Below are 16,368 nucleotides of genomic sequence, written 5' to 3'. Positions count from 1 at the left end.
AATGCCAGCATGTAGTGTTCCCAAAACCCAGAATGGCATTCCTGACTCCGTGCCAGCATTCCACTCACTGCTGACCCTTGTGTGTGTCCCCAGCAGTGACCTATGGGCCACAGGTGGTGGCCAAGTCCCTCAGGGCTGGGGATTCACAGAATTATGGAATGGTTTGGGTGGCAAGGGATCTTAAAGCTCATCCCATCCCACCCCCTGCCATGGGTGCTCCAAGCCCCATCCAAAAAAAGGGGAAAAAGCCCAGTGACTTTGATGAATTCAAGGCTGTGGCTCTTCTGAGAAGCCTCTGAACTCCTGGTGTTGCAGAGTGGATGTGCTGTTGCTCCCATCCTCTTTATTCCCCAGGATTTGAGCTGCTGTCTGCCGATCCCTCTATCTCTCATTTCCATCCGAGTGGATTTGATTATTTTTATTGTATTAACACTGTTGACAGAGCTGCTTAGATCAAAGTCCCCTCCAGCCATTTCCAGGGAGACTGCTGGGTTTCCACCTGCTGTCATACATCCAAGTGGCACTGAGCCCTTGGAGACTGAGCTGAGCCCAAAGGAAAAATGCCTGGGGGTGTCTGGCTGCTGTCCCTGCCCAACCTCCCCAGCTGTGCCAGGTGAGAGGCAGCCCAAACACTCCCTGAAGTGCTGCTGAGAGGGAAGGAGAGGAGAAAAGAGGGCAGGAAGGCATTTTTTGGGATGAGGCTCTGGCACAGGGTGCCCAGAGAAGCTGTGGCTGCCCCTGGATCCCTGGAAGTGTCCAAGGCCAGGCTGGACAGGGCTTGGAGCAGCCTGGGACAGTGGAAGGTGTGGCAGGGGATGGAATGAGATGAGATTTAAGAATTAAGGTCCCTTCTGACCCAAACCATTCCATGATTCTGTGAGCAAATCAACCACAGGGAGCTGGAGGGAAGCAGCAGAGGAGCAGCAGCTTCCCATGTCGTCTGGTGTTTCTCCATCCATTTCCATGCCCACCAGCTCAGCCTCTGGCGCTGCTGGATTGTGTTATCCCTGCCCAGGAGGCAGCAGGTGGCTTTGGGAGCACAGGGAGGGTTTGGGAGCTTGGTGGATGCTCCCTGCCCCTTTCCCCTTGCCCTTCCCTGCCTGCACAGGGCTTTCTCCAGAGGAATCTGCCCAGCCAGCCGTGCTCAGCGGGCAGTGACACGATCCAAGAGCAGCCTGCTCCCCGAGGGAAGGCCAGCTTCCATTCACATTTGCCCATACAGCCAGAAAATTAGAATCTGGTGTATTGAGGGAGATTTATTTTCAATTACAGGTTAAGGCTGAGACATGAAATAGCACCGGGTTTGAAAGTAGTGCATAAATCCTGCAACAAATCCATGTATCTCTGCTCCATATAATAAGATTTTATTGATTGCTATATTGTATCTGTCAGAATAAAACTCTCTTAATGCATGCATCAGGATGGAGAAGATAGAGAGCTTGTTGGGAGTAGAATCTGATTCAAGAATCAATGCACTTTGATTAATATGTCGTTAAGAAAGTAAGAGTTATTTAACTTGTTTGATGCACATTTTGGAATGATGACTCATATCTTTTAAATTTCTTTCTTTAAGCTGCATTTAAAAACCCCCACAATCTTGGAGCTGTTTTTCACATTGTTAAGTCTTGGTTTATCAGTGAATTTTTGCTAGACCCTTTTGCTCAGGTCACAAAGACCCCTGAACCCCATTAATAATAAATCCTGTGGCCCTAAACACTTCCCATATCCTGTTGTTATGGCTTTAGAGGGAGAACAACTCCCTGGCAGGAGGGGGCAGCCAGCTGGAGAAACAAGGGACAGGATGAGAGGAAATGGCCTTAGAGGAGGTTTAGGTTGGAGATGGGGGAACATTCCTTCCTGGAAAGGACTGCCCAGGGCAGTGGTGGAGTCCCCATCCCTGGAAAATGTTCAAAAAATGTGTAGATGTGGCACTTGGGGACATGGTGAGTGGTGACCATGCTGGTGGTGCTGGGCTGAGGGTTGGACTTGATGATCTCAAAGATCTCTGTGAGCTAATATATGATTCTGTGATTTCCACCCCTTCTGGTGGGAAAGGCAAAGCTTCCCGCAGCTTTCCAGCCCAGAGGAATGTGGTGTTTGCAGGAAGGGCCCTGGGCAGGTCATCCTTAGCCAGGCACACCCCAAGGAGGAGAAGGAGCAGGATGCACCCCCATCCCTCCAGCACAGGCTTTTCCCAGCGCTTGGCTCTCCCCAGGGACCAGCAGGTGTTTCCCTGCCAGGGGAATTGCTCACATCCGTGGGTGGAGCACAGACACCTGAAAGAGAAAATACTTGAGGCTGATCAAGGCAGATTATAAATAGAAATGCATCTGATTAGCATCTTAATCTGCAGGTTTTCTGTTTGTTTGCGGTGGCTTTCCTACTCACAAATCCAGCTAATGCAAATTCTATTTTTAAAGGAATGATTCCTTAATTGTAATGTGTGGAAATGATGTGAGTTACCGGTGTGATGGCACCGGATGGAGCTGGGGCTCCTGCCTGGAGGAGCTTCTCTGGGAGTCACCTGCTGCCTGGGGGAGCAGCTCAGAGCTGGGATCCACCTTCCCCCAAATGACATGGGAGGACACCCCAAAAATGCCTGGTGGACCCCAAACACAGCTCTGCATGCTGCTGTAGGAAGGATATCCCACTGGATATCCATGGGGCAGGAGCAGAAGCCAGACCAGGCATGTGCTGGGGTGCCATTTCCACCCAGCCCTCATTTAAGAGGTGTTTCTAAAATTAAAAACACAAAGATGGAATATTTTCTTGTCTATCAGCATTTATCAGCCCCAAATATTCCTTACACACACACTTCAAACACTTCAGAGAGAGAATTCCCTTTTTCTGCTGCCTGCCTGAGTATTTATTCCTTCTTGAGGATTCAATATTTCCAGGTTTGCCTGACAGCTGGAAGCCTTGGGGTCACCAGGACATGGGAGGGGTGGAACAAGATGAGCTTTAAGGTCTCTTCCAACTCGAGCCATTCTTTGATTCCCTGATTCTATGATTCTGTTTCCTTGACTGCTGGTGGAACTGATGTTTTCAGCAGTTCAGAGTGACTTGGGATTTTTGTGGCTGTAAATGAGAGCAGCTTTTGGCACAGAATTTGTTTACTCTCTACAGCTCTGCTCTCGTCGTATCAAACATCTTGGATGCCAACCCTTTCCTTCTTGGAGAACCTCTGCTACACTGAGGCTCCTTTTCCAGAGGAGTGGAGCAATTGCTCCCCAGCTGAGAGCTGGTGGGAACAGCAGGCACCTGCAGCTCCAAAATCCAGGCTCTTGCCTCTTGTTCTGTGCCTGCTTTTACCCCTCGAGCTGTGCTGCTCTCACTGCCTGGAGGGAGAGCTGGAATGAGCCCCTGACTGCTGGGAATTGTTCATCCCATCCCATCCCATCCCATCCCATCCCATCCCAGGGATTTAGGGACAAATCCTTCCCTGTGAGGGTGGGGAGGTCCTGGCACAGCTCTGGCTGCCCCTGGATCCCTGAAAGTGTCCCAGGCCAGGCCCCAGGTCACTGCAGGGAAAAGGAGAGGTGATTCTCCCTTTTGCTAAGGTTTGATCATCCCTCAGGGGCTGCAGGGAGCAGAGGGATCTGCTCTAATATTTTTATTATTGCCATTATTAGTTTTTGTTACCACACTCTTCAAAGCTCCACCAGCCCCGTTCAGCTGTGCAGCCACACCTTGGAGCATTGACTTATTTATTACTCTTTGAGTTTTCTTTTTCATCTCGTTGTCTGCAGGGATTTCCATAAATATTTAAATGCTAATGTGAAAAAAAAGAAGCGTTTTTCATTTTTACTTACCCATTTTCTTTTCTGGCTGGTCCTCTGGGCAAACCCATCTGCAGTAATTCAGGCTGGAGGAGCAGGGGGGGCTCTGCTCAGCCTGCTCATGTCATATCAGTCACCCATGAGCTCCTGCTAATGAGGGCTGAACCTCCAAACTCTTGGCTGCCTGGTTTGCAGAAACCTTCAAGGTTTGCCTGGTTTATCCACTGTTTCCCACGGGAGCAGTGTGGCCCCTTGGAGCAGCCTGGGGAGAGTTCATCTGCTCTTGTCCTTCAGCTCTGAGGCCTTGGAGAGGCTCCTGGTCATGCTGAGCTGAAGAAATGAGATAAAAACGAGGAGCAGCACCTCTGCCAAGAGCAGGCAGGATCTGGGGGCTGCCAGGCTTTGCCAAGGCTGAGTTTCCATTTGGTGCTGTCCTCTCCTGGCTGGATGTGCCCAGGACTTGGCTGGCACAGGGCATGTCAGGGTGTCCAGTGCCAGCCCAGGCCAGGGACCATCTGCAGCAACCCCTGAGTCCCAGAACAACAGCACAGACATTATTTCTTGGTGTTTGGTAGCCAAAGCTGCTTCCCAGTGGGGTGTGTTGGGAAGCCTGGCTTGCAGGGCATGGGATGGGGAAGGGATGGGGAAGGGATGCAGTGGATGGTGCTTCACCCTCCCAGGGGGATCCTGCATGCAGACACAGTGCAGTGGGACAGTGACACGAGAGGGCAATGCCTAAATGCTGCCCTGCCCTTTTCCCTGTGCTCAAAGGAGGAGAAAAATCCTCCTGGGAGCAGGGAAAGGTCTGTGGGGTGCAATGAGCCCACTCAAAATGGCCAGGATGGGGTTGTGGAGGGGGAATTCAGGTGGTGAAGGTAATAGGATGTGCAGACAAGCCAGCAGGGTCAGTGGGCATCGCCCTGAGTTCTCACCCTGCCTGAGAGGTGCAGTAAATGTGAGGAGCCTTTGGAAAATACACGTGTGAGGGAAGGAATCTCCGATGGATCAGCCGAGACGAGGGGTAGCTGCACTCAGGGGCTGCCCAGAGGCAGATCCCCAAGTCCCTCTGGCTGGAAGCAGGGTGGGCAAAGCTCAGCTCAGGCTTACAGGGTGAATCAGGCTTGTCTTACCTGCTCCTTTCACCACCCAGGCACCTGAGATGCTGCCAGCATTCCTGGCACTGCTCCATGTCCTGCTCTGCTGGCACAGCCACACAGCGTGGGGAGGAGAGTCTTATTAGCACAGCTCTTTGTGAGATGCCCTTGAGTGATTTATTTTTTTTCCAGGTGTAAATGCCAGGGGAGGCTGTTCCAGTGCTTCCCATTCTTTCATCTCGGCAGGGTTTTGCCCTTTCTCCCAGCGTGGCTCTGACAGCAGGCTCAGTGCTGCTGCCTGTGGAATACAAAGTTCCCTGTTACAGAGCATGACAGGAATTCATTCCACACTGGGGCTTTCTTTTTTTTTTTTTAATTTCTGATTTTCTTTTTTCCTCATGCTGGCTGCTCCAGGAGTCTCTGGAGAAGTTTAGAGAGCAGGGAGTCCATTATTTAATGCCTTTCTCCTGGGAATAGGCAGCTTGCAGGTGACCCAGTGCCTCTCACAGATCAATCATGGAATATCCTGAGCTGGAAGGGATGCATTAAGATCATCAAAGCACAAATCCTGGCCATACTCAGACATCCCAACAATCCCAGCCTGTGCCTGAGGATGTCCAAATGCTCCTGGAGCTCTGGCAGCCTCAGGCTGTGCCCATTCCCTGGGGAGCCTGGGCAGTGCCCAGCACCCTCTGGGGGAAGAACATTTCCCTGATATCCAACCCAAACCTGCCCTGACACAGCTCCATGTGGACAGACAGAAAGGGCTGCAGAGCAGCTCTGAGCTGTGACACAATTCCCACCCCCTGCCCAAATCCAGAGTGAGGAACCAACACACTGAGGCACCTGCATCCCCTGGCAGCAGCCACGAGGGCACTCAGAGGGTCTCTGTCCCCCCTCACTGCCTTTCAGCTGGTGGGAGGCAGGCAGGCACAGGGAGAGGGGAGGATGGCCCTGAGCTACAAATCTCCTTGGCAATTTTATTATGTAAATCAATGGTGCTGCACATCCACCTGCTGCTGCTGCTCCCGGTGATGTTCGTGGCAAGGTGTGGAAACAAGCAGCGATTCCCTTCCAGGGGATTGATTCCCTTTCTCAGGAGCCATTAAATTACCTCCAGATTTCACGTGGGTGGCCAGATCCTGCTCTGCCTCGGTGGCCAGGAGCCTGTGAAGTGTGAGAGCCACTGATTGCTCTTGGATATTGGTGTGGGAGAGGTGTGGGAGCAGCTGGTGTCATCCTCGGGGTGTTGGTACTTTGGATGGTCCCTCTGGTGCCCAGCAGGATCCTCCAGGCCACAGCAGGAAGGGCTCTTCATTCCTAGGGGGTGAAGCAGAGCCTGATCTGGGAGCTGGAGGAGGCTCTGGGATGGAGTTTCACAGAATCCCAGATTGATCTGGGTTGGAAGAGCCTTAAAGCTCATCCAGATCCACTCCCTGCCACCTTCCACTATCCCAGGTTGCTCCAAGCCCTGTCCAGCCTGGCCTTGGACACTGCCAGGGATCCAGGGCTCATCCCCTCCCAGGGAAGAATTCCTTCCCAGTATCCCATCTTAGCCTACCCCCTTTCAGTTTAAAGCCATTCCCTCTGTCCTGTCCCTCCATCCCTTGTCCCCAGTCCCTCTCTACCTCCTTTGGAGCCCCTTCAGGCCCTGGCAGGAGCTCTGAGGTCTCCCTGGAGCTTCTCTTCTCCAGGTGAGCACCCCCAGCTCTCCCAGCCTGGCTCCAGCCCTGGAGCATCTCCATGGCCTCCTCTGGCCTCACTCCAGCATCTCCTCCTCCTTATGCTGTGGACTCCAGATGGAACCTGCCTGGAGAGCAGCAGCTCCTGCCGAGCTCACCTGCCTGTTCCCAGCACAGGGACAGATCTGGAGATGCAGCTGCTGAGCTGCTCTCCTCCCAGGCCCTGCTGGAGGGTTTTGGCAGCAGATTGGAGTGCTGCTGCCAGCCAGGGCTGCCGTGCCAGGAGAGCAGCTGGATCCAGGAGCACAGTGCCCTTCTCCTGGAGCACTGGCTCTGCTGGGCAGGGCTGGGACACCGGGAAGGCTTTGTCCTGCACCCAGGGAGCAAGCAAGGAGCCCTGGGGGCTGCTGGGGAGAGGGTTTCCTCGTGAATAATTGGTGTGATATTAATATACATGTGGTTTTTTGAGGAAGTTTCAAACTCTCCCCCTCAGGAGCCTTTGATGCCTTATTAATGATTGCTCTGTGAACCTCTGTGCTCCACAGAAGGAACAAGGCCTCAGAGCAGCCCCACTATTTTTGGACAGTGCCTTCTGTGAGCCCAAGGAAGGCATTTGCTGGTCCAGGTGACCTGGTGAGGGTGGATGGACTCGAGTGTCCCCTAGGAGCCACTCCAAGGTTGTGACACACTCCAAAGGGAGCTGCAAGGTGGACTGTGGGAGCCTGGCAGGTCTCACCCTCATGGTGGGAAAGGTGGGAAAAAGCAGGAGTTAGAGATTTCAACTGGATTGGGATTAGCAGGAACTGCTGAACCCTGGGCTGCTGGGAATGCAGCCTGGTTCCAGGGAATGTGTGTGCTGAAGGGCTGGGGTGGATGGGGGTGACTGGGGAGAGGAGACCCAGTCTTTCCCAAGTCTAATTACCGTTAATTAGCTACAATTAGTGCTCGTGACCTCTGTTGGCAGCCAAGATGGCTGACAGCAGGGACACACATTCCTCCCTTCCACGCAATAAATCAAGCTAAAGTTGCTCAGTTATTTAGCCTATCATTTAGCATTTCATTGAATAGATCTGTGCACATACATCATCGCTGCCGAGGCGCCGTCAATCCCCTTCAGGAGCAGGGATGCCTCCAATCCATCCCAGCAGTGCCAGAGAGGCTCTGGATTGCTGGGAGCTGCACCTTCCTGAGCACCCACTGGGTGTTGGTAACTCACCTCATGCCCAGGATTCAGCCAGAGGGTGACTCTCAGGGATGCTGCTGTTGGTCCTGCAGGGAGAGGCGAGGTCTCTCTCAGGTGGATGAGGTGGAATTCCCAAGCTGGGGACAGTCTGGGAGGTCCCTGTTGGAGGCTGGATGTTGTTTCAGCTGGGCTCTGCTTTGCCACAGTGTCTTCTCCCATCTCTTCACCTAGGGAACAAGCAGCAGGACAAGAATAAGCAGCATTTCCTAGCAGCCTTTGGGTTTGGGGAAGCTTCCCTCATGGAAAGGGCTGTCCAGGCCTGGCACAGCTGCCCAGGGCAGTGGTGCAGCCACCATCCCTGCAGGGATTTAAAAACCATGAGGATGTGGCACTTGGGGACAAGGGTTAGTGCTGGGCATGGCAGTGCTGGGGAACGGGTTGAATAGCTGCTCTTAAGGATCATTTCCAAGCTAAATAATTCCCTGATTCTTCTACTGCCAGCAGCATTCCCATGACACACTTGGAGAGGATTCTGCCTCCTGCTGCTCCAGGCTTTGTGGCTGGGCTGCCCAGGAGCAGCCCCACTTGCCCCTGCAGCCCCAGCATTCCATGCCCTCCCTCTCCCAGTGCTCCATAAATAAATTCCCCCAGTCCAGCCTGGCACACTGTATCAATCTTGTTTAATAGACTGGAAAGCTTATTGCACGGCGGCAGGTCGCAGGGAACGTCGAGGTGATGGATTGCGCCTTCCCGGAGTCGAGCGCCGTTGATATATAATGAAATATTTATGATTTATTCCAGCTAATAAACTGGAGTGAAGTGTGTGATGTATGTGAGCAGATGGGGGATCTATGGATGCAGTTTTCATGGCGTGGGGGGAGGGAAAGGTGGATGTCCATGACGGAGGAGCAGCGCTTGGCTGCTCGTCCCACAGCCTGACACGATCAGCACTTGGCCACAGAGGGGATGGATTATCTTAATTCCTACAAAAAGCCTTTAGCACTTGCCTTATAATCATCTATCCACCCACGTGGCTTTTCTCCAGCGCAGGAGCCTCTGGTAATGGGAACAAACCTTTTCTTTTAGCGTTGGGCTTGGGAGCTGCACAGGGAGCTTCTGCCCAGAGGGATGGGAAGAGAGGCAGAGTGACCACAGGAGTGTCACAGCCCCACTGTGACTGTGCTACCTGCAAAAAATCATTCCCATGGATTTAGGAGAGTGGTGAGACACTGAACTGCCCTGGAAAGAGCAGGGGAACTTGAAAGCACATGAGAAATGTGACAGGCATGTGGAGCTTGGGGTGACAGGAGGATTCCAAAGCCTGGGAAAGGGCATTTCCATGGTCTGCTGCTGGAGCTGATCTGCAGGCAGGAATACTGTGCTGGAAGAAGGATGGAGGAGGACCTTCCTGCCAGCTGGGGCCCCACAGGTGCCTCTGAGTGAGCAGGGAGACCATCACAAACCCTGGCTGAACCCCTGCATGTCCCCATCCAGCTCTGGGTGCTGGGGTTGGAGACTCATCCCCACAAAACTCTCACCTGGCACAGGGGGTTTGAGCCCTCAGATTTTGGCTCTGCTCTCCAAAGTGGTGAGGATCAGGATCAGGGCTCAGGCTCTTCATCACCTGCCTGGGCTGTTGGACCAATCCAGCCTGGAAAATAAATCATAATCCTAATCACGGAGGTGTGTCTCTGCCAGAGGCTGAGCTCTGCCTCAGCCTGATGGCCCAGCAGCATCAACAATGATTTCAGGGAAGTGAGAGGCAGGCAGGAGTTAATCCCAGGGTAGAGCAGAGATCCAGAACCTCCTGCCCACTGCTCCGTGGTGTGTGAGGTCACTTCTCATCCCACTGGGGTGACTCCTCTGCATCCCACTGAGGCTGTTTGCATCCCAGCACTGTCCTGCCAGCTGTTCCCGTTTCTGCCTAATTAGCCTCTGGATCAGTGTGCTTGCAGATCCTCTGCTGAAAGGCACCAGAGAAGGGCAAAGACTGATGATTCCAACTGCCTCCCTGCAAGCTTCCCGGGGGTTTTCCAGCTGGGAGCTTGCTGGCTTGTTGAGAGCAGCAATTCCAGAGGCATGCAGGAGGGTGAGTGCACTGCTCCAGCTCTTCCCTCTGGAAATGAGGGATCATCGTGGCAGAGCAGCTGACAGCAGGGAATTCCTCATGGAGTTTGGGGGAAAAAGGTATAAAGGCTCCCAAAAGAGCAAGGTGCACTGTGGGGTCTGAAGGAGCTCCGCTGGCTGTCCATAGGTGGCACAGGGTGATTGTCCCCAGAGGAGTTCTTCCTGCAGGTCAGTGTCACCTGGAAGAGTGGCTGTGAGACATTCCTGCTCTCCATCTCCGCTCTGAGGAGCACGGGGCTGAGCTCTGCATGGAGCATTGGAAAGCCAGGAATTTGCAAAAATCAGGAGTGATTCATTAACAGCAAAAAGGTCTAATTAATATTTGAAAGTGCTCCAACCACATCCTCCTGCTGGCAGGGAAGAGCCCCCCAGCATCCCCGGCGCCGCTCCGGCCCCTGGAGCTCCTGACGAGAGCATTTACTGCCTCCAGAGCAGGAGGCTGAAATAATCAACAAAATCATTTGCCTTTCAAAGGGGAGATTTGCCATTTCTTGGTATTTTCTGCTGTGCAGCACTTGGTCTGTTGGAGCTGTGACTCGCACGTTGCAGCCACCCTGTCACTGCCACCAGGCTGGTGACACGTGTGACCAAACAGGATTACCAGGTTACCAGGAGCAGGGATGGTGTGCCTGGCTGGGCTCTTCCTGAGGGCAGCTGCAGGGTGCTGACCTCTCCTCACCAGCTGTGTGCAGGGTTGAGATCTTGGACTTACACAGCTTCCATTGTGAGAGCAGCACTATCCCTGGTTTTCCAGCAGATCTAGGATGTTCCTGGCTCTGTATCCAGACCAGGCTGAAGTCACCTGACTTACCTAAAAAGTAACTTTTTTTAAGCATACTTCAGCTATCTCAGAGCTCCCCAAAACCACTCAGTGTTTCATTTCTGCAGCCGAAGTGTTCTCTCGGTCAAGAGCTGGTTGAACCTTTGATGTGGGAATTGTGCCATGTTTGCCAGGAACAAGCTGCCCCATGGGTGTTGACACAGCAGCTCCAGGCAGGGTTTGATCTGCAGCTCAGCTCCAGGAGCAAAGGGGCTCTTGTTCTCCACATCCTGGGAAGCAGCTCCAGCAGCCTGTTGGTCACCACGAGGTCTCGGCACTCAGTGAAGGAGGTGCTCAAACTACAGCAGAGTCTCAAGGGTGCTTTTGTCTTTGCAAGGAGGGTTTTGCAACTTGAAGGACCTCATTGCGGAAATCTGTGCAGTTTGAGTTGGGAAATGTTGGTCTCCATTGCACGTGTCTCCTGCATCTCCCTGTGAGGGTGGTGAGGCCCTGGCACAGGGTGCCCAGAGAAGCTGTGGCTGCCCCTGGATCCCTGGCATGTCCAAGGCCAGGCTGCACAGGGCTTGGAGCAACCTGGAAGTGGAAAGTGTCCCTGCCATGGCAGAGGGAGAAACAAGATGAATTTTAAGATCCTTCCAACCCAAACCTTTCCCCAAATTCTATGCTTTTAACCAGATAAATATATCTATAACTGCCTGTAGCTCCAGCAAAGGGCAGCCCCTGCCGGCGCAGAGCCTGCTCAATATGCAGCTCAGCAGAGCCTTTAACATTTCGCAGAACAGATGCCCACTGAGCATCTTGAAACAAATCCAAAGGTAGCAGTGACGGCTGCTGTCAGGGAAGCAGTAATCTCACGGCCTCGGCAGCCACAGCTCCACCATCAGCCACGTGCCATGGCTCTGAGTGGTGACAGGAGCTGGGTGGAGTGGCCCAGGCAGGCAGAGGAGGGGATGGGGTGTCACAGATCCATATTCCCTTTCTGGTGTGGCTGGCTGAGGGGAGGGAATGCTGGTTGTGGTTCTGAGCTGCATCCTGCTGGATGCAGCAGTGTGATGGAGCAGGAAAAGCTGGAGCAGCTGGGATGGATGGATGGATGGACAGAGCACAACACCTGCAGCAGGGCTGCCCACACGGGCTGGGTGGGCTCATGGGGCAAGGGATCCACCTCAGGGTCCCCAAGAAGATGGGCACAGCCCTTGCTGGGGCTGTTGGGACAGCACCACTTTGGAAGTGACACTCCAAACTGCTGGGGACATTAGGCAAATTCATTAAATCATTAAGCAAATTCAGCATCCTTTTAACTGGTCTTCCCTGGTCTGGGAATTCCCCACTGGCTTGGGAAGCAGGGAGTGCTGGATGTGCCATGGCACAGGCTGCCTGATGTGCTGGGCTGGAAGCAGATGGTGCAGGGCAGAGGGTGACAGGGCTGTCCTCAGTGGATGGCATCCCCAGAGCACTCCGGGCTGTCAGCACGGGAAGTGACAGCCAGGGCCTGATGCTGGAGAGGAGACAGAAAGGAAGAGATGGGGGGAGGAATTACAGAGCTGGTCCCAGAAGCTCACAATATCCACAATAATAATGTGACAAATCCCCTCTCTGTGCTGTGCTGACGATGGGATGGAGGGATCTGTGTGGGAAGCACAGGGGTGGAAAGGGAGTGGTGAGGAGATCTGTTCTGGGGATCATTCACCTCATCAGAGCAGAGGAAAAGCAAATGTGGCTGTTTTCCTGTACTTACCTCCCAGAGAATGACATGGGAGCTGTGTGTCACTGAGGCAGGGCTGAATTCCCTCTTCTCTCCCCATCTTCTCTATGTGAATAAGCAGCTCCTGCTCCAGGCTCTCCCAGTGCCACCATTTAATCAATGTCCCCTGTCCCATCCTGTGTCAGTCACACATCACAGGTTCCAAGTGCAGAAGGCAGTTCATCACAGCAGCCATGAGTTCCTCTCCACCCCAGCAGCCAAACACCCAGAGAGCCCCAGTTTCAAACTCTTCTCCAACTTCGGAATATTCCAGACAGCCTTCAACATCCACAGAGTGCCAAGGGGCAGGCAAACACAGGAACAATTAATCATTCCGTGGCTGAGCTGAGCTGCTCAGGATTTTGGCATGTGCCAGCTGAGCAGGGACACAGCTCTTCTGGGGAGCAGCCTGGATTTCAGGACTGATTCTGATATTTCCTTGCTCTGACACTGTAAATCTCTGGGCATTTGTTGCACCACGTGCAAACTCCACAGTGCTAGAGGTGAGCTGGAAACGGGGTGTGAAAAACTGCATCACTGGTGGCACATCCTGTGGCACCTGGGCTGGGCTGATTGTGGGGTCACACCTGTGGGAAGGACAGGCTGGACCAAACATCTTGCTCAGGACAGGCTCGTTTTCCCAGTGTCATTCCCTACCTTTTTTTGGTGGAATCACAGAAGAGTTTCATTTGGAAGGACCTTAAAGCTCATCCTGTTCCACCTTCCATTATCCCAGGGTGCTCTAAGCCTGGTCCAGCTTGGCTTTGGACACTTCCAGGGATCCAGGGCCAGCCACAGCTTCTCTAGGCACCCTGTGCAAGAGCCTGGCCACCCTCCAGAAGAATTCCTTCCCAATATCCCATCTAACCCTGTCCTGTGGCAGTGGGAAGCCATTCCCCCTTGCAGCATCTCCAGAGTGCCACATCCACATGCCAGGAAAGGCAGAGGGGAATGAAGGGAGCAGCCTGTGAAGGAGCTGTTTGTTTTCCAGGAGACACAGCAGCGTACCAGGATGGAGTGTATTGGATCAAAGGCCGCACCTCTGTGGACATCATCAAAAACGGAGGCTTTAAGATCAGCGCGCTGGAGGTGGAGCGTCACCTCCTCACACACCCCCACATCACAGGTCTGTGCTCTCCTGCTCTCTGGCCCTGCCTGGAGCTCCCTCCCAGCCCTCCCATGAGGGGATGTTCAAATCCCACAGTTCCTGCTCTCCCAGGGCCAGAGCTGAGCCAGCAGCAGCTCCTGTCTGGTTTTGGAAATGAGACTGTAATTAAATCTGCCCTGCCCTTGTGCATGACCCTGCACCGGGGGTCAGAAGTGGTGCCCCCAGCTCCACTCCACTCTGCACATCATCCTCCTCCCCACTGACTCTGAGTTGCTCCAACCACGGAGTTTTCTGCCCTTTCCATGGCAAAAAGCTCTGGTTTTGTGTCAGCACACCCATAGTGTTTTCCCGTGCTGACATCCCGTGGCATTTCCCTCCCCACACACCACAGCTGCTGCCCACACCTGAACCCCTCCTCTGCCCACCTGGATGCCAGGAGCTGCTCAGGCTCCTCAGTGCAGTCCCTGTTGTCCCTGCAGACGTGGCAGTGATCGGGCCCCGGGACATGGTGTGGGGACAGCGGGTCAGCGCCGTCGTGCAGCTGCGCAAGGGGGAGATGCTCTCCGTGAAAGACCTGAAGGACTGGGCCAGGTAAAACCCCATGGGGAGGGACACAGGGAGAGCAGTGTCCTCATCAGGGACGTGTCATAGCATCAGAGAATCATGGAATTGTTTAGGTGGGAAGGGATCTTAAAGCCCATCCAGTCCCACCCCCTGCCATGGCAGGGACACCTTCCACTAGCCCAGGTTGCACCAAGCCCTGTCCAGCCTGGCCTTGGACACTTCCAGGGATCCAGGAGCAGCCACAGCTTCTCTGGGCAACCTGTGCCAGGGCCTTACACCCTCACAGGGAAGGATTTTTTCCCCCAATATCCCATCTATCCCTGGCCTCTGGCAGTTTGAAGCCATTCCCCCTTGTCCAAATACTCCAGGCCCTATTAAAAGAAGTCTCATTAAAAGCCTTCTCTTTTCCCATCTGAACAATCCCAACTCTCTCAGCTTATCCTCACAGGGAAGATGCTCACTATGCTTCAGGCAGCTGCTCATCCCTCAATCTCCTGCCAGGGACGTTGGTGACACAGCCAGGAGATCACTTCATCCCCTCCCGTGGCCTTGGGGATCCCCCAGGCTGTTCTGGGGCTCCCTGGTGCCAGGCAGGGGGCTTTGCTCAGCCCCCCTATCCTCCCCTGCCTGCCTCCTTCCCAGAGTGTTCCCTGCACGTCTCTTGCCATCACTGTCCCCAGCTCTGTGACAGGGATGTGGCTCCTGTGCCCTTGAAAGCCAAGCCCCGGAGGGTCAGGCTGTGCTCCCTGCCCAGCGCTGGCTCCAGGCACAGCTCGACCCCCGCCCGCCTCTCCCTCTCGCCCTGTCTCTCCCCTTTATTTTTCATGTCACTTACGTTCACTTGGCCCCTTTTCTCGCACTCCCTGGCAGGAGACACATGTCCCTCTTCAGAGTGATTCATTTTGCGGCTTTCTCCCGCGCTGGTGCTCCCCGGCGACAGGCGCCATCCCGAGCTGGCGGCTCCATATGGCCAGGGCTGGTGGCGGCGGGGGGAGGCGGCCGGCCGGGGCTCGGAGGGCTCGGCAGACTTGGCATCTCGCATCGCAGGCAGTGCCAGGGCGCTGCCGGAGCCGGGCACGGCCCCAGGCCGGTGACACACGGGCAGCAGAAGGCAGGAGAGCCTCCCCTCCGTGCTGTGCCAGGGGCACGGGATGGTGCTGGGCTGTGATCGCTGCTCAGTCGCTGACACACTCCTGCTCAGGGCTGTGATCGCTGATCAGTCGCTGACACACTGGGGAGGTGACTCACCTGCGGTCCCCTCAGGGACTGGCAGCAGCAGCACTTGGTGTCCTGCTGTTGTCCCTGTCCTCTGGAGGGTCACTGAGTCAGGCTGAGGAGTCCCCTCCCTGCAGAGACAGGCTGGGAGCAGACATCCCCACACTGCTCCAGAGGGGCTGGAAACCCAGAGCTGAGCTTCAGGGGGCTCCTGGGATGTGGGTTGAGGTCCCAGGTGGGGCTGATCAGGGCTGAGGGAAAGCTCAGCCCATGCTGCTCAGGTTAACAGCTGCACTGTGGTGTTGCAGGGACATCATGGCTCCCTACAGCATCCCGACAGAGCTGATCGTGGTGGAGGAGATCCCACGCAACCAGATGGGCAAAGTCAACAAGAAGGAGCTTCTGCAGCGCTTTTACCCAGCCTAGTGCCCACCCTGGGCCCTGGCCCTGATCCATGGCCACTCTGCCCCTGAGGAGGTGCCACAGGGATCATCCCTGCCAGCTCTGGGCTCACTGCAGCCTAGTCCATGATTAATGTCCAATCAAAGTAGGGTTTATCCTGCCTGGCTGAGCTGAGCCAGAGCTGCAGAGTTAGGGTTTCCTTGTGTGGGAGCTCTTTGTAGGAATCACAGAATCCCAGAGTGGTTTGGGTTGGAAGGGACACTAAAGCTCATCCAGTGCCACCCCCTGCCATGGGCAGGGACACCTTGCACTGTCCCAGGTTGCTCCAAGCCCTGTCCAGCCTGGCCTTGGACACTTCCAGAGATCCAGGGGCAGCCACAGCTTCTCTGGGCAACCTGTGCCAGGACCTCACCAGTCTCACAGAGAATGATTTCCTAGCAGAAATAATAAATCCTAAATCAAGTATGAATACTGACTGTATTATCCAGTGCATCCGCCACCAGCAGGTGATCCCAGTGCACTATTGATAAATCCCTTTATACATGGAATTTTGTCCCTGTTTGACTCCACACATGAGCTGCCAGCCCCAGGGGGTTGACAATGCCAGCAGGGCACAGTGGACATGTCTTGTGGGTTCCCAGCTAGTGGGTGCATCTGGTCTGATCCTGTGCAGTGCTCAGGTGGGGACA

At 54.4% G+C, this 16,368-nt stretch overlaps 1 protein-coding gene and 1 long non-coding RNA gene across 4 annotated transcripts in view; one reads left to right on the top strand and one right to left on the bottom strand.

The window, feature by feature from the left end:
- Window positions 1-16,227, top strand: part of ACSF3 (acyl-CoA synthetase family member 3) — a 50,297-nt gene extending 34,070 nt beyond the window's left edge. For both annotated transcript variants that reach the window (XM_085071352.1, XM_085071351.1), the window contains exons 8-10: window positions 13,382-13,516; window positions 13,978-14,089; window positions 15,586-16,227. In XM_085071352.1, coding sequence (XP_084927478.1) covers window positions 13,382-13,516; window positions 13,978-14,089; window positions 15,586-15,703 — 365 coding nt within the window. In that variant the 3' untranslated portion in view covers window positions 15,704-16,227. The remainder of the gene's footprint in view (window positions 1-13,381; window positions 13,517-13,977; window positions 14,090-15,585) is intronic.
- On the bottom strand, window positions 427-7,835 carry LOC146432013 (uncharacterized). Of its 2 annotated transcripts, XR_014854455.1 has the most exons (5): window positions 7,772-7,835; window positions 5,988-6,193; window positions 4,910-5,404; window positions 3,813-4,109; window positions 427-2,276 (listed from the first exon to the last, which is right to left on the bottom strand). It is a non-coding gene; the product is annotated as an uncharacterized LOC146432013 (long non-coding RNA). The 2 variants fall into 2 exon arrangements; XR_014854454.1 differs by having other exon boundaries at window positions 3,813-5,404.
- Window positions 16,228-16,368: the final 141 nt, after the last annotated feature.

The sequence above is a fragment of the Lichenostomus cassidix genome, chromosome 11, assembly GCF_008360975.1.
Source record: "Lichenostomus cassidix isolate B80296 chromosome 11, HeHo_3.0, whole genome shotgun sequence".
Taxonomy (NCBI): Eukaryota; Metazoa; Chordata; class Aves; order Passeriformes; family Meliphagidae; genus Lichenostomus; species Lichenostomus cassidix.
Note: the sequence above shows the minus strand (reverse complement) of the source record. Positions and strands in the feature narration are given on the sequence as shown.